Genomic DNA, 23,306 nt, shown 5'->3' on the forward strand with positions numbered 1-23,306 from the left:
ACTTTTAGTATCCTGGAATGTAATGACTAGTTAGATCTAATCACATGCAACTGCTTTAATAGACTAGGAGTATTATAGATCAATCAACCTAACAAGAAGTTTAAAATTTTTTGGCTGAGAGTTTTCCAGGTTCCAAGAGCAAAGTCTGTCTTTCATGGGTCAGTTTTTGAGCTGGTCTGTAAATTTTAATTGTCATTGAATCTCAAGTAAGGCAAGGAAGAAGCAACAGGAGACATAAAAAAGAGTCTAGGAAGAGCATCTTTGAGTGTTGAATTCAGGAAAGAATATATTGATGGCCTCTTGCCTGACTGCACTGCACTTTGTGTCTTACAGATACCATCGAGGTTACTAATGAAAATGTAAAGAAAAGCAGGAGGCTGATTATCATTCTAGTGAGAGATATGGGAGCCTTCAGCTGGCTGGGCCAGTCATCTGAAGAGCAAATAGCTATATACAATGCTCTCATCCAGGAAGGAATTAAAATCGTCCTGCTTGAGTTGGAAAAAATCCAAGACTATGAGAAAATGCCAGATTCTATTCAGTTCATTAAGCAGAAACACGGAGCCATTAGCTGGTCAGGAGACTTTCAAGAAAGACCACAGTCTGCAAAGACCAGGTTCTGGAAAAACTTAAGATACCAGATGCCAGCCCAACGGAGATCACCATTGTCTAAACACCACTTACTAACCCTGGATCTTGTGCGGGACACTAAGGAGAAATTGCCGGCAACAACACACTTACCACTCGGCTAGCATGGCAAAAGTGGGCAGGCCAAGAACTTCAGAATGTCTCCCATCATAAGAGGCTGCAGTTGGGCTGTGCCTCCCAGTAAAACAGTCATGAACCAAACCTGTGCAGTCCCTTGTCCCAGATCACCTGGAACTGGATTGTGAAGAGAACAGGACTTGGTGGCCAGGGCCGCTCAGAGAGCCATGGTTGCTCAGGGATGCTGCTCTGGGATGCTTGACTAACAGTCGAGGCAGTGAACTGGGCGTAGGAGGCGTCAGGAAATGGCCACATGTGTGGATGGTTTAATTAGATTCTGTGGAGTCTCACAGTGGAATTGTGGTTGTCTGAGGACACTTTGGAGGTCGCTGTCAAAGAAGTGGCTCCCCAAAGTATAAGTGCGGGTGGGGTTTACTGATACCCCACAGTGAAAGGCATTTCTTCCAGATATTTTCCAGATACCTTGGCCGCCAAACTTCGTTTTCAAAGACTGCATTTTATTGTGTAGACCTTGAAAACCACGGTTTCAGTGAAGAAGGATTCTGTGGGGTTCACTCTTCTGCAGTCACTTTAGCTTTCTGCAGAGGTCTAGATTTTAAATTAACTGTAGAAGGAAGTCAGACACCCACAGGTTTCTTCTAATCAAGCTTCCACCCTAAAATGGCTGTCGCGCCATCTTCCTTCTGTGTTTTACTCGGCTCATTGCTTCTCTGGAAACAAATGCAATGCTTCCTACCTCGGTCCTGTCACAGGCAGTCTGAGGACTCACCTTCACACGTGAGACTTCGCTCTTACCCCAGCCCCCACCGCTGGAGGGGTTTCAATCCCCCACCCTGGAGCTCTTCTGCGCAGAATCTGAAGTCTACACTCCTCCCCATCTTTGAGTCCTAGTGCCGCTGTTCAACTTCCTGCTGGGTGATTGCCGAACAACCTCTGAGACCTCCGTACCTGCTCTTGGAATGTCTCTGTCTTTGCCCTGCCACCCACTTCCCGAGCCTATGATTTGCTCTTGCATTTCCTCCACCTGACGAGGAGAGGAGCTTGCTAAAGTTTCAAGTTTATTTCAACGCTAAGATCCCAACCTTCCAACCTCTGCCTACTCTCAGACTTGGCCAGCCCTCTTGCCTGTCATCCCAACCCTGCTGCTTCTCTGTAAAAGGTTGTTTCTTTACTAGCAGCAATCAGTCTGCAGGGAGGGGGAGTGGGTGTATCTCACTGCCTTCCGTATTGGGAACAGATGGTATAGATTTGCCTAGGCCTTTATTTTAAAGGGTCTTGGATAATCGTATTTAAATTTGCAATTATTCTAATTTGATATAGAGAGAAACTGACCTATTTAACAAAAGGACTCTCTTAACGCTACTGGACCCAGGCCTTGAACTTTCTGGTTTCTGTCCCTGTGCTCTGACTTTTTGATTTCAGGTCTAGCCCTGTGCACTTACCTCAGTACTCAGTACTTACTCAGTACTAACTCAGTACTTGTGGGAGGACACCCGACCCGGGTGTTCTTTGAGAAGCAGCTGAGTGAGGCATGTTTTGACAGGAGGAACCCAGTCCTTTTCGCTGTTGGGATTTATAGCACCTACCTTCAGATTTTTCAGTATGATGTTTCTATTTTCCAACACTGGTTCCCTAACGGTCAACATTTCTTCTCCCAACTAAAAATGTAAGAAGAAAAACTTTTCTTTTCTTTTTCTTTTCTTTTCTTTTCTTTTCTTTTCTTTTCTTTTCTTTTCTTTTGTGTGTGTGTGTGTGTGTGTGTGTGTGTGTGGTACAGAAGTTTTTTGTTTGGTTATTTGTTTGTTTGATTTTAACTAGATGACTGTCTTCAGAATAATCCTCACAATTCTGGAAGATTGAAAAACCAAGTTCACATGCCAAGAACAAACCTGGTTTTAAGGGTTGAATGTAGGGGGATACCATTCTGTCTTTCAGACTTTCCACATCTGCTATGGTTGAGCACAAATGTTATTTAAAAGCATCTTCTCACCTACATAGAAGTAAACAAAACACACAATTTGGGATTTTGACTCTTCAGTTTTGACCTCATTTCTCCTGAACCCAACCTGACAGGAGATCACTGGATTGCTGGGTTAGAGAAGGAAAGGCTGTCCCCGACAGCAGCCAGAAGTCTGTTGGAGTGAGGTCATTCCTGACCCGTGATGCTTTCAAGGCTTGATTTTTCTGATAATTATTTTTGTCTGTCATCCCAAAAATGTATTGACATGTGTGTATATTACCTGTGAATGAGAGTTCTTAGAAGCTTGGCCAGAGAGTATAAAGGGGAGAGCAGTGACAGAGGACCACAGATCTTGTGACACCGGAGACCGAGGTGGAACAGAGCCAGTGTCAAGAAAGCCCCTCAGCAAGAAGGTAGAGTCATTGCTGGTTCCCAGGGGCAGTCAGAGAGGAAGAAATACCACATCTAGGCAGTGGGAACTTCCTGTGACTTCTCCTGGTCCTCCCCAGAAGTATCTGGTATCAGCTGAAGACCATGTGTCCCCCAGTACTTAGATTTCACCGTACTTTCTGATGGTGTTTTTAAAAGGCCAAGTGTTGCAAAAGTTTGCACGTGCAACCATATATTAATCGCCAGTGTTTAAAACTGGTTTATCAGAATTTATATTTTTATCTCTCCTGCCTTTTGAATTTTACTTATGACAGAGAAAGTATTGAGCCATGACTTTTTAAAATAATTTATATTTATACTGGTCAATAATGAAGGTTTTTTTTTTTATTATTAAAGAACTTGATTTTATAATTCTGCAGCAGATGCCAAATATTATCTATCACAAACCACAAAATTTATGTACAGTGCATATTATTGATCAATAAACTAAACTTGTTTTCCAATAAATTGTTAAAGCCTCCTTTGAATATCACTGAAAGTTGGTTGCTCTGTCCTTTTTTCATCTTACATGGGTTCTAAGGCCTGATAGGAAGGACCAGGCCTTTTGCAGGGTGTTCTTGGAGTAGGGGAGCTGATATCTGTGCTGGTTAGTTTTATGTCAGATTGACACATGCTAGAGTCATGGGCAAGGAAGGAGCCTCAATTGACAAAATGCATCCATATTTCTGGGCTGTAGGCAGGCCTGTAGAACATTTCCTTAATTAGTGATTGGTGGGGGAGGCCCAGCCCATTGTGAGTGGTGCTACTCCTGAGCTGGTAGTCCTGAGTTCTACAAGAAGTTCTGCATCAGCGCCTACCTTGTTTCTGTCCTGACTTCTTCAGTGATGAACAGTGCTGTGGAGGTATAAGCCAAATAAATCTTTCTACCGAAGTTGGTCATGGTGTTTATCACAACAATGATGACTCCAACTAAGACAAGGTATAAGGTTGATGGTCAAACAGGTAGTTCTGTGAACCCTGACTTCCCTTACTTAGACCCATCTGTTCCTTTGTTTATGGAGTAGATTAAGAGCTAGGCTGCTGCTCTGTGATAGACCAGTTGCCTAGCTGAGGCCCTGGACTTGATCCTCATCACATCACTAAACTGATGATAAACGAATGTAAATCTTATATTCTGTTACTGTTGCCATTCTAGCCTTTATGGGTAAATATCCATATCTCTCAGACCAATAAGCAAGGTGTCTGAAATATATGTACTATGACGCTTTGAGTTCAGTGGTCTTCATTTTATTGAGTAAACCACTCAATAAAAAGTTAAAGTAGTAGGTATGCAGAAGTTTGCAGTCGGGGGCCGGAAAACTTACTTTTCCTAAATTCCTCACCCAAAGAATCCAGTATGCCAGTGTGCTTTTGTTCTTTGACCAACAAATGTTTGTCTTAGCCATGTGTTAGGTCAGACCTAACACTGTTAACACGTCGTATATAAAGTCTCTCCGTCAAATGCCATTCCCAGCATATTTTGAACTAGCTTCTTTTGGAGAGAGAGGTCTCTGGAATTATTTCTCCCTAAGAGTGCCACCTGCTTTCAAAATTGCAGATTATGACTTCCTCTCCAGTCGTGATTCTGAACGAGGGCAGAGCGCCTGGCTGCTTTAGAACCCAGGTTTCCTCTCTCTGGCTTCATAGACTTCATATATATCCAGGTCACACAGGGAGCATCTCCATCCAGTACCTGGGACTGAACTTCCAAATAGACCCTCTTAGTTTTAGCAGCTAGTGGACGATACATTGAGAAGTGTTTTCACATTCACTAGAATAAAATGAGAAATGAATCCTTACAGCAGCAAGGATACATGGGAGACACGGCCTCTGTGTGTAGGGGGAGGTGGGCGTTTGCATGTGGAAGCATGTGCCCAAGTACATTCTGGAGAAGGAAAACCTTACAGGGAATGGATGACACCATTTAAAATGAGCACCAGCCTTCCAAACAAAGGCATACTCCGCTGGTTGCCGACTGCTGGGGGGGGGGGGGAGGCAGCTGAGGAAGACTTGCCTGGTTTGGGCAGCTAACTCCTGTGTATTATTTCATCTTAAATCTGAAGATGAAACACTAACACCGCCTCTCTGAGCCAGGGAGCAAGTGGACCAGTCTGGCCTGTCTTGCTAGACTGTGGGCTGGTAGGATCCTGTTGACACCTGCTAGGATCTCAGCCTGCTGAGAGCCGTATCTATTCAACCTTTTAAAGGACCTTTTACCTAGAATGGGTTGCCGGTGTCATTTGGGCATTGTTTTCTGGTCAAAACCTCTGGTTTCGACAGGTGCTTATTTCTGTCTGGCTCCTGATTTTTTTCCCTCTTCAACTTTCCTTGTCCAGCTTTGCCTGAGTCAGCTGCAGTGCCTTGTTTACCTTGAGGGCTGTGGACAGTGGCAGTCCCTCCTGAACACTTAGTCATTAACCGAGTTTCTGTTCTGCTTCAGTGCTCCTCAACTCCTGTGTTTCCTGCTTGATTCGATACATGTGGCTAATATCCAGACTCTAAAATGAACTGTAAAAACCAAACGCCAAGGAAATGAGATGTCCAGTCAGCAAATGGATGAATGATTGAACAGGCAGATTTCAAGGAAGGAAACACAAGGGGATGGTGGATATCTTTTTAAAGTGTACTACATCCCTAGTCATCAGGGGAAATGCAAATTAAAACTACAATGAGATGTAGCCTCTTATGGTCGTCATAATGGCTATCACTAACAAACTCGACACCAGATGTTAGGAAGATGCTAAGAGAAGCCTTACTCTACACGGGTGGCAGTGCAGCTTAAGACAGTCATTATGGAAACCAGTTTGGAGGTACCTTGGAGGGCCCATGCTGGGGCATCCCCTGTCCCCTTGAGGTACCAGCTGTAGGACAGATCTAATATAGAATGAAGTTTAACTGGGGACATGGGATGGGGAGTTGAGAAGGGAGTGAGACAGAGAATGAGAGGGGACAGGGAAGGAGAGAGAGAGAGAGAGATCAGAAAGAGAAAAGGGAGGCCAAAGAGTCCCTTTTATAGCAAGCCAGGACTATCAGGCTGTTGCTAGATAACTGTTGGATGGAGCCTAGAAGGAATGCTAACACTAGCCTTTAACACACAGAGATTTATATAACTCTATTATATATACGCATATATAAAGGAGCATGCATGCAGCTATAGTTTAATATGCCACTTGGAGAGGAACAAAGAGTAAACATCGGGTGTGGACTGAGCAAGGACTGAATGCAGCCGGGACAGGCCACGTGAGTCATAAAAGAGAATTTAAGAGCCGGGCATGGTGGTGCACGCCTTTAGTCTCAGCATTTGGGAGGCAGAGGCAGGCAGATTTCTGAGTTCAAGGCCAGCCAGGTCTACAAAGTGAGTTCCAGGACAACCAGGGCAGAGAGAGAGAGAGAGAGAGAGAGAGAGAGAGAGAGAGAGAGAGAGAGAGAGAGAGAGAGAGAGAGAGAATTTAAAGCTGATAGTCTAGTTTAATTACGTCATGGGGTTTTCATTTTTTGTGGTGGCTAAGAGCACATCAATGTGACTGATAGTGAAGGTGTAAAATCCACAGTGGCGCTCCACAGTGAGCCTCAGAACAACACTTGTGTGAGGAGAAGACCTCTCAGACAGGCAGACCTCGGGGCTGGGCCAGGCCTTGTGTGAGTTGCCATGTCAATCTAGCTGTGTGACTTTTTTTCTAAATTGCAGATTCTTCATAATAAATTGATTAAAAGAAATAAACCCAGTCTCATATCCTTTACTGGATTTCAAAGCAGAGGAAATATGCCTGCTGTCAAGCTTATGTAGATATTCTAGGAGTATTAAACTTGTGCCTAATGGAGAAATCGAGGAAAGAAGAAGCTTGGATCCATCGAGAGAGAAGGCTATGAAGGAAGTTGTATGCTGGCCTTCTCGGATGCTTGTCTAGTCCTGTGTGATTGACAGCACCCATGATACAGGCAGGCAGGAGTGGTATCTGCTGTTGCTCTTTCATAGGCAGCCAGTACTGAGCCTTTCCTTTTGCTAGCATGACAGCAACTGGCAAGCTGGCCACCAGGATCCCTCAGCCCTTGATAGCAGCCAGCATTACAGCTACCAGACCTAGGTGTCCAGCACTGTTGCTTTTTGGCCTTGAAAGCCTGGGAGCTTCCTGGAACTCTCCAGACACCAAAGCCTCAGTTTGTCTTCTCTGCCTCTGTATACTAGTCTTCCTCCATCAACATTAGCGGTCAGCCATCCTTCCTCCTGCCCTGGCTGCTGTCTTGAACTTAGGGTGTCAGAATACAAGAATACTTGCTTAAAAAAAAGACAAAATTAATGTGTACATGTGTGTGCATGCCTCTGTGTGTGTGTGCTTGTGTGCATGCATGTGCGTGTACCCCAAACAAGCTTTAGAGAAGGGGAAAATTACAGGAAATGTAACCTCCCCGCCTCCTGTTCAGCAGTTAGACAACCAGGCACTTTTCCACTTTGGCAGTTTGGCCTGTCACTTGTCACCGCCTCGGAACTCCTCTTCCTGTCAGGCAGCTAGCTACCCTGCCCCTTGCTGAGAGAGACCACTAGGGAGAAGCCTTTCACTGAGCTAGTGGGACAATTGAAGAGAGGCAGAAGGGTGTCCCAGCAGAGAGAGGCTGAACAGAATGCTTAGACAGCTGGAAAAGGGTGTTGGTACCAATCAGAGCACTTCACATGCATATGGAGGATTCTACAGACATTTACCACTTATATTCCAGCCATGGCAGTCTCTGTACCAGCCCACTGGGGTATGTATTCCCTTTCTGGCTCGGGCAGGAAAGAATGCAACATCCTTTGGAGTTCACTGAGGTCCAAAGCAGCAACAAATCTAGTATGAATTGTATGAGACTGCCCGGCAGAGCTACACCTTCAAGAGCCAGCACACTCCACTGAGAACTTGGGGAGCTGCCTCAAGGCATCCACCAGAGAGGTCATGGCTCGGCAGCTAAAGGTACTTTCTACAAGCCAGGTGACCTGCGCTCAACCCCTGGAACCCCTGTAATGATGGAAGGAAAGAACCTGCCCTCCAAGGTTCTCTGATGTCCATATATGTGTCTTGGCACATGTACTCTTCATCCTAGAGCGTGCACACTTGTGCACGTGCGCACACACGTGTACACACACACATCACTATATGTCCTCACATATACATATACCCCTATATGCACACAGACCCCTATATGCCCACAAATATCCTATATGCACACATCCACACATACACCTATGTGCACACACATACCCCTATATGCACACACACATTCACATCCATACACATACAAAAACTTAGCACAAACCTTTATCCATGCTGCTTTACTTGAAGAAGGCTCTGTAAGTTGCTATTAAGGCTGCCAAATAGATAGCTTTTCTGTTTCTCTTGGCTGTCTGGATTTTCTTTCCCCTAATTTTTAGATAGGCAGAACCAAACCACCCTTTCCAAAAATCACTTGTTCTTCTCCCTGAGAGTTTGCTTGGTGTGGCTACAGAAGGACAGTAGCTCTTCCGGTTCTTGGCTGACTACATTGCACAGAGACTGTGAGCTGCAGTGTTGGGCCCACACCTAGAAATCACTGTGAAGGTGAGAGTCAAAACAATGTCCTTTGAAATGAATGCTTCTTTATCAGTTAAGTATTAATGTTTAGAAGCTTTACTTACAAGTCCCTGGCCTATGGGACTGCCTTTGCTCCCGATTCATGCCAGCCTTCATTAATGGCCAAGTGTGCTGAGACAGGAGCCAGGTCCTCTAACTCCCAGAGAACTAGTTACCCTTTCTAACCATCTGCTTTCTGCAGATGACATTGGAGAGGAATAAATACAAGTCCTTTTGTTTTTGATAAGGACATATGTCCGAGTTAAGTTTGAAAAGGTAGCCCCAGGAGCATCAAGAGTGGATAAGGATTTAGGGTGTTACTGTACAAGCAGAATGAGTTGCAGCACTGGGTGGCACCAGAACTTGCCAGCAGCTCCAGGGCCCTGTGACTAGGAGCCAGCACCACCTGGAAAGTGTCAGGGCAGATGGCTTCCTGCTTGCCAGGCTGGAAAGACCAGGAGACGTCAACTACTGACAGGTGAGTGTCCTGAAGACCTGTTCGCACCTCTACCTCTAGTTATATGTTCTGGAGAGAAGTGTCATCGAGGAATCATAGCGAGGTTAGATAGATGGACAGCCGTCCGGAAAACTAGCTTCCTCTTTCTATGGACCCAGAGGAACAAGACTCCTGATGGAGGCCACACTGCCAGGCTTCCCTTTTCTAGAAGGGGAAACGATTTGCTAATAGGACTTTAGTTTGTAGTGGGAGCTCTTGGAGGCAATGGGTTTCTTCAAGCCCAGGCTAAAGGACTCCCGGATGTGTGCACTCGTGGCTGTGACTCTAAAGAATCGCACAGTAATCATTAACTTCTGAGGCTCTGTGGGGCTGGTTATTGTACCAGGCGGCACCCCATGTATTTGCCGCTCTACCCAACACATATCCAGACTTTAGGTTCTATCCCAATGTATGGTTTGTGGGTCTCTAAAATTCATGTTAGACAAAAGTTGAGAAAGTGCTGAGATTTATGTCATAAGCATATAGGTCAAAACAGAAAGGCCAAAAGGGAGTATCTTCCTCTGGTCTCTGTGGAGAGGTTATCTGACTGAGCAACCAAGGCTCACATGCACATAGCCAACACAGATGAACACACATCATTAAACATAGTAAAAATAAAACTTAAAAAGTAGAGAGAGGTCTTGCCCCAGACATCTACCTATTGGCCCTAGAATATGGAGAAGGGCAGAGCTCCCTCTCCAAATCAGAAATACCTTGTCAGAACCGGTAGTGACCTGAGGCCAGGGTCCTAGGTGAGCTGTGACCTCAGATCCTAGGATCTCATCTCTTCTCACTGTATGGAGTTATTGGTTATCAGTCTCAAGGCCATTGTTTGCATGGCCTATATATAATATTCTCCAGAAACCCTGTGCTCCTCTCTTGCAACTCTGTTTGATTAGCTTCCTGCTGACTTTGTCCCATTGTCGGGTAGCTTCTTTGGACACCTCCATTTCTCCCCTGGAAGTAGTACATCAAATAATGCTGTACTTTTAAAATAAGCTTGCTTGGCTCAAGCCGTAGCTTGTACAAGACCTCCAGATCCTAAACTTTTTTTTTTAATCGTCTCTCTCTTCTATCCTCTTTATCTTCTGATCTCCTGGTTCTCCTCTCTCTCTCTCTCTCTCTCTCTCCCCCCTGTTACTGAAGAAGGGCTTGTTGGTCTAGGCCCTAACCCCCACTCTTTGTGCCCCAGGGGAACACAGCAGCCATGAGCTCAGTAGCACACACCGACTTTCCCTGCCTTTGTGTATTATTAGATCTACTCTTTCCCCATGCAACTCCCCCCTCCCCCATGCCTTCACCCTGCCATTCCTCTACAGCTCTATGTGCTCCTGGTTTGAAAACCTGTGGTGTCCACTTAGTGCTTTGCCCTTTAGGCTGTCTTTAGTGATAAGGGTACCAATTTGGGGGTGGGGTGTAAGATTATATTTTTCCTGATTTACATATTGTAATATCTTTTAATTTTGCCTATAATAATGGCAGCCATTGTATTGTTGTTCCCAGGCCCCGTGTGATCTAGCCACACCTACTTCCATACTTCAGTTTACCTAGCTCTCCCCTCTGCTGTGTGGCAATCCCTATCCCTTCATTTCAGTTTTTTTTGAAGTGTCCCAAACTCCGACCTTCAGAGACTTTGTACTGACAGTTCACTCTGCGGGAGTGTAAATGGCTGTTGCAGAAGATCACAGAGTTTGGTTCCCAGAACCCATAGCAGGTAGCTCACAAACACCTGTAATGCCAGCTCCAAGGGAGCTGACACCCTCTTCTGGACCCTATGGTCACCTGCAGTCACATGCACATAGCCAACGCAGATGTACACACATAATTATGTAAACATAGTAAAAATAAAACTTAAAAAGTAGAAAGAGAGAGCTCTTGTTTGGGCTCCAGGCCACTGCTCAGGAGCAAGGCTGTGCCTTATCATATTCTTTCCACCTGTCTCTTAACTGTATTTCATATCTTATGTGCTTCCTAATAGTTGAATATCTCTTTTTAAAAAAATGTTATTTACCAGAAAATAATGGTGGCAAGCTGTTGAGGGCTCATGCCTCTAAGGTGTCTTCCCAACACTCAGTGTGCCATCGGACACATTTGGATGCCTTTAATATTTGGCAAGAACATGGGGCACTGAAATCCTTCTCTAGAGAATGGTGTCACGGAATAATCAGTGAGAGGTTTGCCAACGCAGATGAAGACACACCTACCTAATGACTCCGGAGCTTCTCGCAAACGTGTAAGAGACATTGCCAGGATTGTCACGGCAACATTACGTATAATAAAGAGCAAAACGTAAAAACGGGACAACCGAAATGGCTAAAGGTTGCTCATGCTCACACGATGGGACAAGCCTTTATTGAGAAGGACCACACCTCAAATGTTTAAATCCTGCAAATATAATGCTTTTATTAAAAAGTAAGTTGTATAAGTGCCCAGTATAGTAAATTTTATACAGTGACTAGGAAATCTTATGTAAGAATACCTTTACATTGCTTAAGGAATTTCCTGCTTCTCCCTCTCTGCTCTCCACCCCCACACACCACTCAGACAGACACAAAGGGAGGGGGAGGGGAGAGAATAAGCACCAAGTTGAAGACTGGGAGTTTGGGTTTGGGCGGACAGAGACCGGAAGCTGGGAGATGATGGCTTCTGATGTTTGTTGCTTACGTGACACAACTTGTTTGGAATTATGTGGCCCTTGACAACTGCGTGCCACACACTTCAAGATACAAAAGTGAGAAGAAGAGGGGGGGGGGTCACCAGAGGAGACTGAAGTCAGTAAGTTTCTACCAAAGCAGGGTTTCTTCTGGCCACCCCAAACAAAGCTGAAACTGTCCTTCAGACCTCTGTGAGTACACAGTCTCAGTTCCTTCCTTAGTTCTCTGGGAGGTTCTGCGTGCACACACGTGATAGTTTTGTGGTTTTGTTTTTAAAACTTCAATCAGTTTTGTCTTAATTTTATATATTACTGGGGGTTGGTGCGCACTAATTGAAGCCAGTTTCTTTTCACCAGCTTCATCCACCCACCCCTGTAATCTCTCGTCTCCATCTTAGCTTCCTGTTTGTTTAATTTCCGTATAGGTAGGACGTTTCTTCCGTTTCTCATTCCGCTTAACGTCGTGGGTTTTGTTTTTTTTTCCTGTAATTGGAAAACTCACTATCCCCAAATCTGTTCTGTATCCAAAACTAATGATTGATTCCTCATGCATCCGCAAACTTATTCAACACAGAGATCATCCCAGAATTGTAAGAGGGAGTGCTTCTGCCAAGGGACAGTACTCGGACAGACACGTGTACATCTTAACTTTGTGAACCTGGGGCAGCTAGTCAGACTGACGCTGTGGTTGTTTTCAAAGTCTTACAGTTTCTAATCCACAAAGACTTCCGAGGGATGCCCGCTAAGAAGCTGTTGGTCTGACAGCGTTTGCTCCCGCTGCTCTTCTCAGTGCCCAGTGGGGTCTCCAGTGTCTCAGGCGCAGGAAGACAGGTCAAAGCAAGCATTACTTTATGGCATGTTTAGACTGTATCGGTGCTCAACCTGTCGGGAGTCCACTTTACCTAAGATCTAGCACGAGGACGGGGCTGGGGTGGGGTGGGGGGTGGGGTTAATGCCTTTTCTCAGAAGCGCTTCCACCTCTGGAATAGTCCATATTAGGGCAGTGCTGGGTGTGTAAGAACCGCTCAGATAGTGTTTGGAAAGGATATAATAATTTTTAGCGATGATCTGGAGCGTATGTAAGCTGACATTCCTGATAGTTGAACGTGCTGGCCTGGGATCAGGAAAAAAGAGACTGAACGATTTTCGAAGGACGGATTATTTCTGTCCTGCTCCACTTGGGGAAGGTGAGTCTGTTCCACCCGCGGCGGAGAAGCGATGCCCAGGGTGCAGAGTGCGGTGACCGACCAGGATCCGGTCCCCAAAGTGGTTCCCGCTCCACGAGACCCAGCGCTCTGAGACCCCATTGGCAGGTGGAGCAACCCAGGGGCAGCATCGTTGCTAAGGGAGAGCGGAGGGAGTTAGTGATCAATAGTCACTGGGGCGGCTAGAAGACTCCGACCTGGAAAGTGGGCCAGGACTTGGGTCAAATTCTGGGATTCCTGCTCGCCCTTGCCCTTTTCAGGTGGGCCAGCACTTACCGCTCAGCTCAGCCAGCGGACACGTAGGGTTTCAGGGGAGCCCCTCCGACCCATGCGATCCCAGACGCACGCTGGGCGGGTCCACAGTCTGCTCTGGCTGGGGTTCAGTCTCTTGGCCCTGGCTTGATCCAAGTGCCAGCACATCTGGCCCTGTCTCCCAACTCCCCACCAGTCCCCTTTACAGGCCAGTCGGAGTTTCCTGGCTTCTGAAGGTCTGGTGTAATGGGGATGGGGAAAGGCTGGTCTTGGAACGGCGGGAGGCCAAGTGGAGGGTTCCCCATGCAGAGGGGAAGGAAGGCCAGTGACCTGAACTGGGACTGACCTTCTGGGTTCTCTAAAGTCTGAGCCCCACTGTGTGCGGGAAGGTACCAGCCTTACTGCATCCCTTACTTCTACCATTGTCCTCTTTTTTCCTTTGTAGCCTGAGATGGGGGTTACATCTTTGCTCTTCTGTGGGGTGTTTTTCGTGCTTCTGTTTTTCGTGGCAGCAGGTAAGTTCTGCGGGTCTGTGAGTCCCTGCATCCCAGAGACCTTGTTGCCTTGCCGGCAGCATCCTTTGTCATTCATCTCCATGCCCCTGACTCACCCACCTGCAGGGGCATCAACTAAGCCCCAACCTTGCTAGTCACTCTTTCCACCAGGTAATCTGGCAGGCAGGTCAAAAAAGGGAGGGGGAGGGGAGGGAGGGATAGGAAAAGTTCATTCCCAACTTCTTGGAGGCTCAACCCCCAAATGTCACCTTGGAACTTTGGACTAACGTAGGTGATACAGAGAAGTCCTCAAACACTCGAGTGGACTCAGTTCCAATGCTTAAACCGATGGGTTACTAGTGTCATCTATTTCATATAAAGGGTTATTTTATGGTCCAAAACTACCAGAGAGTACAAGTTTCTAAGAAAACCTAACTTGGCAGAAATGGGCTTTAAAGGGAAGCTGTCTTTAAAACCAAGCACTGTGGAAGGGGATACATCTGACTGCAAGTATAGGCAGGAAAACGACCAGGTTGGTTCTATGCTGAGACAGAGCCTAAGGGCAGAAGAGTGGACAGATACAGACACAGGGGCTGTGGTTCTGTGGAGGGTCCTGGGGAAGCCTTGTCCTCACTATACATTTGAAGGTCTTAGCATTATGCTTCTAAATGACTGGGCTAGTTTGGGGAAACACCCCAAATAAACTAACTCCTAAATACAATTTCACATTGACCAGAGCAAAATATTCCCTAAAAAGAATAATGACTCCAGTTTTCTGCCATTATTTTATTTTATTTTATTTTATTTTATTTTATTGTTTTCCTTTCCTTCCCAGATACGTGTGAGGACATCTTTATGCACAATGTGATAATTTCAGAGGGTCAGCCTTTTCTTTTCAACTGCACATACCCCCCAGAAACAAACAGGGCAGTAAATCTGACATGGTACAAAACACCTAGCAAAAGCCCAGTATCTAACAACAGACACTTTAGAGTTCACCAGGACCAGACCTGGATCTTGTTTCTTCCATTGACAGTGGAGGATGCCGGTATCTATCAGTGTTTTATAAGGTAAGTCCTTCATTTAAAGTGGAACTAATTCCCGTCTCCCTCTCCATTTCTAAAGGCAACTTTTTAGGAAAATGGGTAATATTGGCCTTTATTTTGGAGACTTGTTATATATAGCCTACACAGGTTTCCAACTGCTTTCTAAAGTACTGAAAGGACAGGTGTGAACCACCACAACCAGCCACTACACACCACAACTAGCAGCTATACAAATGCAGGACGGCCTTGAACTGGCAGGAGGTGACGTCCAGCGAGCACTTTTGAAAGCAGAACAGCTTTAGAAATAACTTTTGGAGCACAGATTGCACCATCTTCTTCATTGAAGTTTTAGCCCAGACCAGCTTACAGAGGTGTCTGTCAAAGGCGATTGCTGCCATTTCCGAAGATGGCTAATGGTTTTGGAAAACTGGCTGATCCAGACCCAGATAGATCATTCAAACACATCTGATAAGGAATTGGCTTAAGGCAGACAGTTAAAAGCTAGCAAGTCTGGGAGATGTTCTAGAGTCTGCATGAACCCATGTGCCAGAGGTAATGTTTCTGAGTGACAGTGGACTACTGAACTATTTCCTTGGAAGACAATTTTGCTTGGAGGATACGAGACTCTGCTAGAAAATACATGTCCCACCAAAGGCACTTCTTCCTGTCCTCAGTCTGTCTCTGTCTGTCTGTCTGTCTGTCTGTCTCTTCCCCTGTCTCTGTCTTGCTCTGCCTGTCTCTCCCTAGTTCTCTCAATTCCCTTCTCTTTTCCTCTCCTTTTCCTTTTCAGTTTGTAAAGATTTTTCAAGACTTCAATAAAACCCACCTGTAAAACTCATTTGGCCAGAGAATTAAAATTCTGTGACTTTCCACAGAAGCTTGACTGACAACAATATATTATGTACTCTCTCTAAACCTTGCCTTTCCCACCTGTAAATTGGGTGTGTTCCGTACTTAATCTTTGTTCACCTGGAGCAGCTTTTAGTGATTAGGTTCCATGCTGTCGACAGTTTTAAGGGATACAGGCAGTCTCACCGATCAGATGTGTGAATGTGTAGGTGACTTTTGTACCAGAAGTGAAGTGTAAGCACTGTATGGCGTCTTCAGATAAATAGTTCAAGAGGTTCATGGTGACCCTCAGACCCTCCTGGGCCGTGGTGAATGAGACGCCAGTGTCTACCCCGATGAATGCCACTTATCCTGGGGTAATGCATGGTTTGAGGCTTGGTTACTCTTTACTTCATATGAGGCAGAGGGTTTGTGCGGTGTCTAGAAAATAATAAGAAAAGATGTGAAAATAGCTGACTGAATTCTGAGACTGCTTAAGAGTTCATTGGCTGCATTCTGCTGTGTTTCATTGCCATTTTGCTTGTTTTTGTTTTGTTTTGTTTTTACAGGAATGCCCACAAGTGCTACCAAATAGCTGTGAACCTAACCGTTTTCAAAAGCCACTGGTGTGACTCTTCCATGGAGGGGAGTCCCATAAATTCAACAGATGTGTACCAGCAAATGTTACCCATAGGAAAATCGGGCAGTCTGAATTGTCATCTCTACTTCCCAGAAAGCTGTGCTTTGGATTCAATAAAATGGTATAAGGTAAAACCAAACCCAAACCCAAACCAAACCAACAACAATAACAAAACAACAATGAAATCCTCTATTGATAATGTTTTCTCCTCTTATATAAAACCCACTTTCCCCCACAAGGGGAAAGCTTTCTGGATTCTCAGAAAGCCCCCTTCAGGGCAGGTTTGGTATATAGTTGGTGCACCTGAGACAGGTGGTAGTAATTTTGATAATTACTTTAAACTTATGGTTGTTAATGTTTTATAATTTGTTGTATCTTCTCTATACCCAAAATTATCCATTTTTTTCAAGTTCCTGTTGTCTCTTTCTTTCTCTCTCTCTTCCTTCCTTCTTTTCTTTCTCTCTTTCTTTCTTTCTTTCTTTCTTTCTTTCTTTCTTTCTTTCTTTCTTTCTTCTTTCCTTCCTCTCTCTCTCTCTCTCCCTTCCTCTCTCTCTCCCTTCCTTCCCCTCTCTCTCTCTCTCCCTTCCTCTCTCTCTCTCTCCTTTCCTTCCTCTCTCTCTCTCTCTCTCTCTCTCTCTCTCTCTCTCTCCCTCTCTCTCCCTCTCTCTCTCTCTCTCTTTCTTTTTCATTCACCTTGGTTTGTTAGAATGGCTCTGATATCTGGTACTTTGAAAATTACAAATTACACAAATTCTTGCCTAAGAAAGACTCCTCAGGGCTATCTGTGTTCTGTTACTCACCAAACCTTGTCCCCAGCAATGGCTGCTGCTATCAACTACTGCTACCCCCCTCCCGCCACTCCCCACCTCAGTATTTGAAAACTCAGTTGTATCTTAGCCTCTCCTCTTTGAAATGTGAGCAGAGTTTCCCATGTTCCTCTTTTATCATCCTGTGTTTGCTTTAACCTGGCCTTGTCTCCTCAAGGCACAGCTAGGCACTGCCTCTCAGCTACCTTGTCCCAGTCCAGCCTTGAGTTTCCTTTGTGACAGCCTTCCTAACACTGTGACCCTTCAATACAGTTCCTCACGTTGTGGTGACACCCCTACCATACAATTATTTTCATTGCTACTTCATAACTGTAGTTTTGTTACTGTTAGAATTGTAAAATAAATATCTGCTATGCCTCTCCTGTGGGGGTCGTGACCCCCAGGTTGAGAACCACTGCTGCTTCATGGGTTTGGATTCACCTCCCCCCACTTCGTCTGTGGCATGGGATTATTCAAACGTCTTACTTTTTCCTTTGCTGAATTTTGGTAGGATTTTGTTTCCTAGGGAATGACACATGTCCTTGAAGGTTCATTCACACTGGCAAATTATTTATCATCTCTTCTTGTCTGTCTACTTCTGCAGAGGAGATCGAGTTTGGTCCACTTTACAGGGATTCTCATCCTCTCTCTCCCTAACCTGGTATAAGCCCCTTTGCATGAGCAGCTTGTCCTTCAAGATGAAGCCTTCTGTCTTCTCAGACAGCCTGCCTGGCTCTTTGTGATCAGCTCGATCTTCTTCGCGTTCATATCCTTTGCCTCCTTGTGTGGAGTGTGGTCAGGAGCATCCTTTCACCTGTCTTGTGCGACTTTGACACAGAGTGTGAGGTTCTCAAAGGTGCTTGATCACCACCCCTAGAATTGCCAGATACTAAAGATGCAAATAAATAACTCACAGTTCACTAATGTCTTGTAGTTCCACTTCCTGTCTTGTAGCTCCACTTTCTGTCTTGTTTCTTAGTTCCCGACCCTTTCTGGGAGTTTGTCAGTCTTTTTCCCCCCCTCCCTCAGTTGCTAACTCTCCGAGTTTATCAGTCTTATCGATGTTGTGGAAGTATTAACGGCAGGCCTTATAAATCCTCTTTTATTGGTTTGTTTGCTTCATCAATTTCTGTTCTTGTCTGGTTCTCCTAATCCCTTTGTTTGACTTTTGGTTTTAATTTGCTATTATTTTGTGAACATTGTGAGATAGACTCTTCTCTCACTAAACCCACGTTTCTGATATATAGATTTAAGGTCGTGACTTCCTTCTAAGCCGCATCTTGCTTGACCTCTGCAGGTTTTGATCTATCATTCCATAAGCACCCGACTCAGGGCATTCCAATTTTCCTTGTCATTTCTTCTTTGATTCTAAATGTTTTTGGAGGACTTCTTAATTTGCAGATGTAGCAATGTTTGGGTATTTTTAAAATTAACTTTTCTGTTTGTGATAGAAGGCAGATTGACAGAGAGCATATTCCAAATAATCTCAAAACTTTGAAATTTGAGGCTGGCTTTTTGAACCAACATATGTTTAACGTCTGTAAATGTGTCTTGTGTGTTGAAGAGAAGAATGTAAATACTGAAAGTTGGGCTTGTGGATTGTGTTATGCAGGCCAGTGAGAGAAAAGCGTTAATATAGTTAATATAAATTAGTGTGGTTATTCATTTCACTACACATTTGACATTGATAATGTCTGTGCTATGCTTTTGAGATATTATTTACAGAAATACTTTAAATTACTCTGGCTCTTAACTCTTAACAACAGTTCCCACATGGTTATATATGACATATGTGTGCCCAGCTAGCATCTCTTAGAAACTTTATGAATTTTCTTAGTGAAAATTATCTCATTTTCTGAAAATGTTTTTATTTTGTCCTACCTACTTTTTTTATTTTTATTTTTATTTTTATTTTTGTAAACTATTCTTCATGGATTGACATTTATTATTGCTCTGCACTTTCACGCCATCATACAAGACTTCAATATTTCCAGTATTTTTCAGGCTCTGTGGACATTATTATTATTCCTGTCTTTCTGCCCTTTTTGAAGGTAACAGGCCTGAATCTCTGAAATCCTCAAAATTATTCTCCTTGATGTTGGAGTTTAGTAGTATAACTGGTGAATTAAGATAGAGATTTCTCATCTATTTTGCAAATGTCTTTTGAAATATAGAGTATTGTGTCTTTCCTCCATTGTTTCTTAGTTACTACTTTCTTCAGTGTTTGCTTAACTTATTTTTTGTCTCCTTTGAATATATATACATATATGTGTATATATGTGTGTGTACATATATACATATATGTATATATATATATATATATGTGTGTGTGTATATGTGTGTGTGTGTGTGTGTGTGTGTGTATGTTAAACCCTTCCTTTTTTAAATTGTGCTTTCTGAATCTCACATGTGTTTTCCTGTTCTCGTATTTTGTGTGCATTTGCCTAAGTGGGAATTTCTTCCCAGACTGCTTTCCTAAGTTTGCCTTTTATTCTTGGGTGTGTTAAACCATCTATTAAATCCATTAGTTCACTTGAGTTTAGCGATTGTAATTTTCTTACTTTCTTTTATTTTCTCTCTTTCTTTTTCTTTTCCTTTTTTTTTTTTTTTTGACTAGGGTGAAATCACATCACCAAATAGCTTTTATTTACATTTTATATTTCCTTCCTTCCTTCCTTCCTTCCTTCCTTCCTTCCTTCCTTCCTTCTTTTTTTGAAGGTGTTTTAAGACTTTTTTTATGGGTTATTTGATTAATTACAGTGTTAGGACTCAAACCCAGGACCTTGTACATGCTAGGCAAGTGCTCTATCACTGAGCTACATCCCCAACTTTACAAAAGTTCTTTTTAAATTTTTTTTTAATTTTTAATTTTTTAAGATATTTTCTTTATTCACATTTCAAATGTTATCCTCTTTCCTAGGTTCCCCTCCGAAAATGCCCTATCCCCTCCCCCTTCCCCCTGCTCCCCAACCAACCCACTCCCATTCCTGGTCTTGGCATTCCCCTACACTGGGGCATAGAGCCTTCAGAGGACCAAAGGCCTCTACTCCCATTGATGAACAACTAGGCCATCCTCTGCTACATATATAGCTAGAGCCACATGTTCTACCATGTGTTTTCTTTGATTGGTGGTATAGTTCCAAGGAGCTCTGGGGGTACTGGTTAGTTCATATTGATGTTCCTCCTGTGGGGCTTCAGACCCCTTCAGCTCCCTGGGTACTTACTCTGGCTCCTTCTTGGGGACCTTGTGCTTCGTCCAATGGATAACTGTGAGCATTCATGTCTGTATTTGCCAGGCACTGGCAGAGCCTCACAGGAGATAGCTATATCAGGGTCCGGTCAGCAAGCTCTTGTTGGCATCTGCCTAGTGTCTGGATTTGGTGGTTGTGTATGGGATAGATCCCCAAGTGGCGCAGTATCTGGATGATCCTTCCTTCAAGCTCTTCTCCAAACTTTGTCTCTGTAACTCCTTCCATTGGTAATTTGTTCCCCATTCTAAGGAGGAACAAAGTATCCACACTTTGGTCTTCCTTCTTCTTGAGTTTCATGTGCTTTGCAAATTGTATCATGGATAGTCTAAGTTTCTGGGCTAATATCCACTTATCAGTGAGTGCATATCATGTGTGTTCTTTTGTGATTGGGTTACCTCACTCAGGATGATATCGCCAGATCCATCCATTTGCCTAAGAATTTAATAAATTCATTGTTTTTAATTGCTGAGTAGTACTCCATTGTGTAAATGTACCACATTTTCTGTATCCATTCTTCTGTTGAGGGGCATCTGGGTTCTTTCCAGCTTCTGGCTATTATAAATAAGGCTGCTATGAATATAGTGGAGCATGTGTCCTTACTACAAGTTGGAACATCTTCTGGGTATATGCCCAGGAGAGGTATTGGTGGATCCTCCAGTAGTACTGTGTCCAATTTTCTGAAGAACTGCCAAACTGATTTCCAGAGTGGTTGTACCAGATTGCAATCTCACCAGAAATGGAGGAGTGTTCCTCTTTCTCAACATCCTTGCCAGCATCTGCTGTCACCTGAATTTTTCATCTTAGCTATTCTGACTGCTGTGAGGTGGAATCTCAGGGTTGTTTTGATTTGCATTTCCCTGATGATTAAGGATGTTGAACTTTTTTCAGGTGCTTCTCAGCCATTCAGTATTCCTCAGTTGAAAATTCTTTGTTTAGCCTGTACCCCATTTTTAATAGGGTTATTTGATTTTCTGGAGTCCAATTTCTTGAGTTCTTTATATATATTGGATATTAGTCCCCTATCAGATTTAGGATTGGTAAAGATCCTTTCCCAATCTGTTGGTGGTCTTTTTGCCTCATTGACAGTGTCTTTTGCCTTACAGAAGCTTTGCAATTTTATGAGGTCCCATTTGTCGATTCTTGATCTTATAGCACAAGCCATTGCTGTTCTGTTCAGGAAGTTTTTTCCCCTGTTCCCATATCTTCAAGGCGTTCCCCCACTTTCTCCTCTATAAGTTTCAGTGTCTCTGGTTTTATGTGGAGTTCCTTGATCCACTTAGATTTGAGCTTTGTACAAGGAGGTAAGAATGGATCAATTTGAATTCTTCTACATGATATCTGCCAGTTGAGCCAGCACAATTTGTTAAAATTGCTGTCTTTTTTCCACTGGATGGTTTTAGCTCCCTTGTCAAAGATCAAGTGACCATAGCTGTGAGGATTCATTTTTGGGTCTTCAATTCTATTCCATTGATCTACCTGTCTGTCGCTGTACCAGTACCACGCAGTTTTTTTTTTATTACAATTGCTCTGTAGTACAGCTTTAGGACAGGCATGGTGATTCCATCAGAGGTTCTTTTATCCTTGAGAAGAGTTTTTGGTATCCTAGGTTTTTTGTTTTTCCAGGTGAATTTGCAGATTGCTCTTTCTAACCCTGTGAAAAATTGAGTTGGAATATTGATGGGGATTGCATTGAGTCTGTAGATTGCTTTTGGAAAGATAGTCATTTGAAATATTTTAATCCTGCCAATCCATGAGCATGGGAGATCTTTCCATCTTCTGAAATCTTTGATTTCTTTCTTCATAGCCTTGAAGTTCTTACCATACAGATCTTTCACTTCCTTAGTTAGAGTCACACCAAGGTATTTTATATTATTTGTGACTATTGTGAAAGGCGTTGTTTCCCTGATTTTTTTCTCAGCTTGTTTATCCTGTGTGTAGAGAAAGGTCACTGATTTGTTTGAGTTAATTTTATATCCAGCTACTTCACCGAAGCTGTTTATCAGGCTTAGGAGTTCTCTGGTGGAATTTTTAGGGTCACTTATATATACTATCATATCATCTGCAAAGAGTGATATTTTGATGTCATCTTTTCCAATTTGTATCTCCTTGATCTCCTTTTGTTGTCTAATTTTTCTGGCTAGGACTTCAAGTATTATATTGAATAGGTAGGGAGAAAGTGGGCAGCCTTGTCTAGTTCCTGATTTTAGTGGGATTGCTTCAAGTTTCCCTCCATTTAGTTTGATATTGGCTACTGGTTTGCTGTATATTGCTTTTATTATGTTTAAGTATGGGCCTTGAATTGTGATCTTTCCACGACTTTTATCATGAATGGGTGTTGGATTTTGTCAAATGCTTTCTCAGCATCTAACGAGATGATCATGCGGTTTTTGTCTTTGAGTTTCTTTATATTGTGGATTACATTGATGGATTTCCATATATTAAACCATCCCTGCATCCCTGGAATGAAGCCTACTTCGTCATGATGGATGATCCTTTTGATGTGTTCTTGGATTTGGTTTGTGAGAATTTTATTGAATATTTTTGCATCTTTATTCATAAGGGAAATTGGTCTGAAGTTCTCTTTCTTTTTTGGGTCTTTGTGTGGTTTAGGTATCAGAGTAATTGTGGCTTCATAGAATGAATTGGGTAGAGTACCTTCTGTTTCTATTTTGTGAAATTGTTTGAGGAGAATTTGAATTAGGTCTTCTTTGAAGGTCTGATAGAACTCTGTACTAAACCCATCTGGTCCTGGACTGTTTTTGGTTGGGAGACTATTAATGACTGCTTCTATTTCTTTAGGGGATATGGAGCTATTTAGATCATTAATCTGATCCTGATTTAACATTGGTACCTGGTATCTGTCTAGAAAATTGTCCATTTCATCCAGGTTTTCCAGTTTTGTTGAATATACCCTTTTTGTTGTAGGATCTGATGATGT

The 23,306-nt window shown here is 43.5% G+C and overlaps 2 protein-coding genes across 6 annotated transcripts in view; both read left to right on the top strand.

Moving 5' to 3' along the window:
* The window catches only part of Il1r1 (interleukin 1 receptor type 1), an 86,652-nt gene extending 83,023 nt beyond the window's left edge, over positions 1-3,629 (top strand). For 4 of the 5 annotated variants that reach the window (XM_085836746.1, XM_029474728.2, XM_029474724.2 and 1 more), the window contains one exon: positions 334-3,628. In XM_085836746.1, the coding sequence (XP_085692872.1) occupies positions 334-752 (419 nt within the window). In that variant the 3' untranslated portion in view covers positions 753-3,628. Of the gene's footprint in view, positions 1-333 lie in introns of all 5 variants that reach the window. The other variant, XR_015046938.1, reaches the window with a different exon arrangement.
* An 8,313-nt stretch (positions 3,630-11,942) lies between these two features.
* The window catches only part of Il1rl2 (interleukin 1 receptor like 2), a 44,370-nt gene continuing 33,006 nt past the window's right edge, over positions 11,943-23,306 (top strand). The window contains exons 1-4 of the mRNA XM_021169276.3: positions 11,943-12,038; positions 13,749-13,818; positions 14,633-14,867; positions 16,241-16,439. Of these exons, the coding sequence (XP_021024935.1) occupies positions 13,755-13,818; positions 14,633-14,867; positions 16,241-16,439 (498 nt within the window). The 5' untranslated portion in view covers positions 11,943-12,038; positions 13,749-13,754. The remainder of the gene's footprint in view (positions 12,039-13,748; positions 13,819-14,632; positions 14,868-16,240; positions 16,440-23,306) is intronic.

This window comes from Mus caroli, unplaced genomic scaffold (genome assembly GCF_978045245.1).
Source record: "Mus caroli unplaced genomic scaffold, Mus_caroli_1 scaffold_1, whole genome shotgun sequence".
NCBI classification, from domain to species: domain Eukaryota; kingdom Metazoa; phylum Chordata; class Mammalia; order Rodentia; family Muridae; genus Mus; species Mus caroli.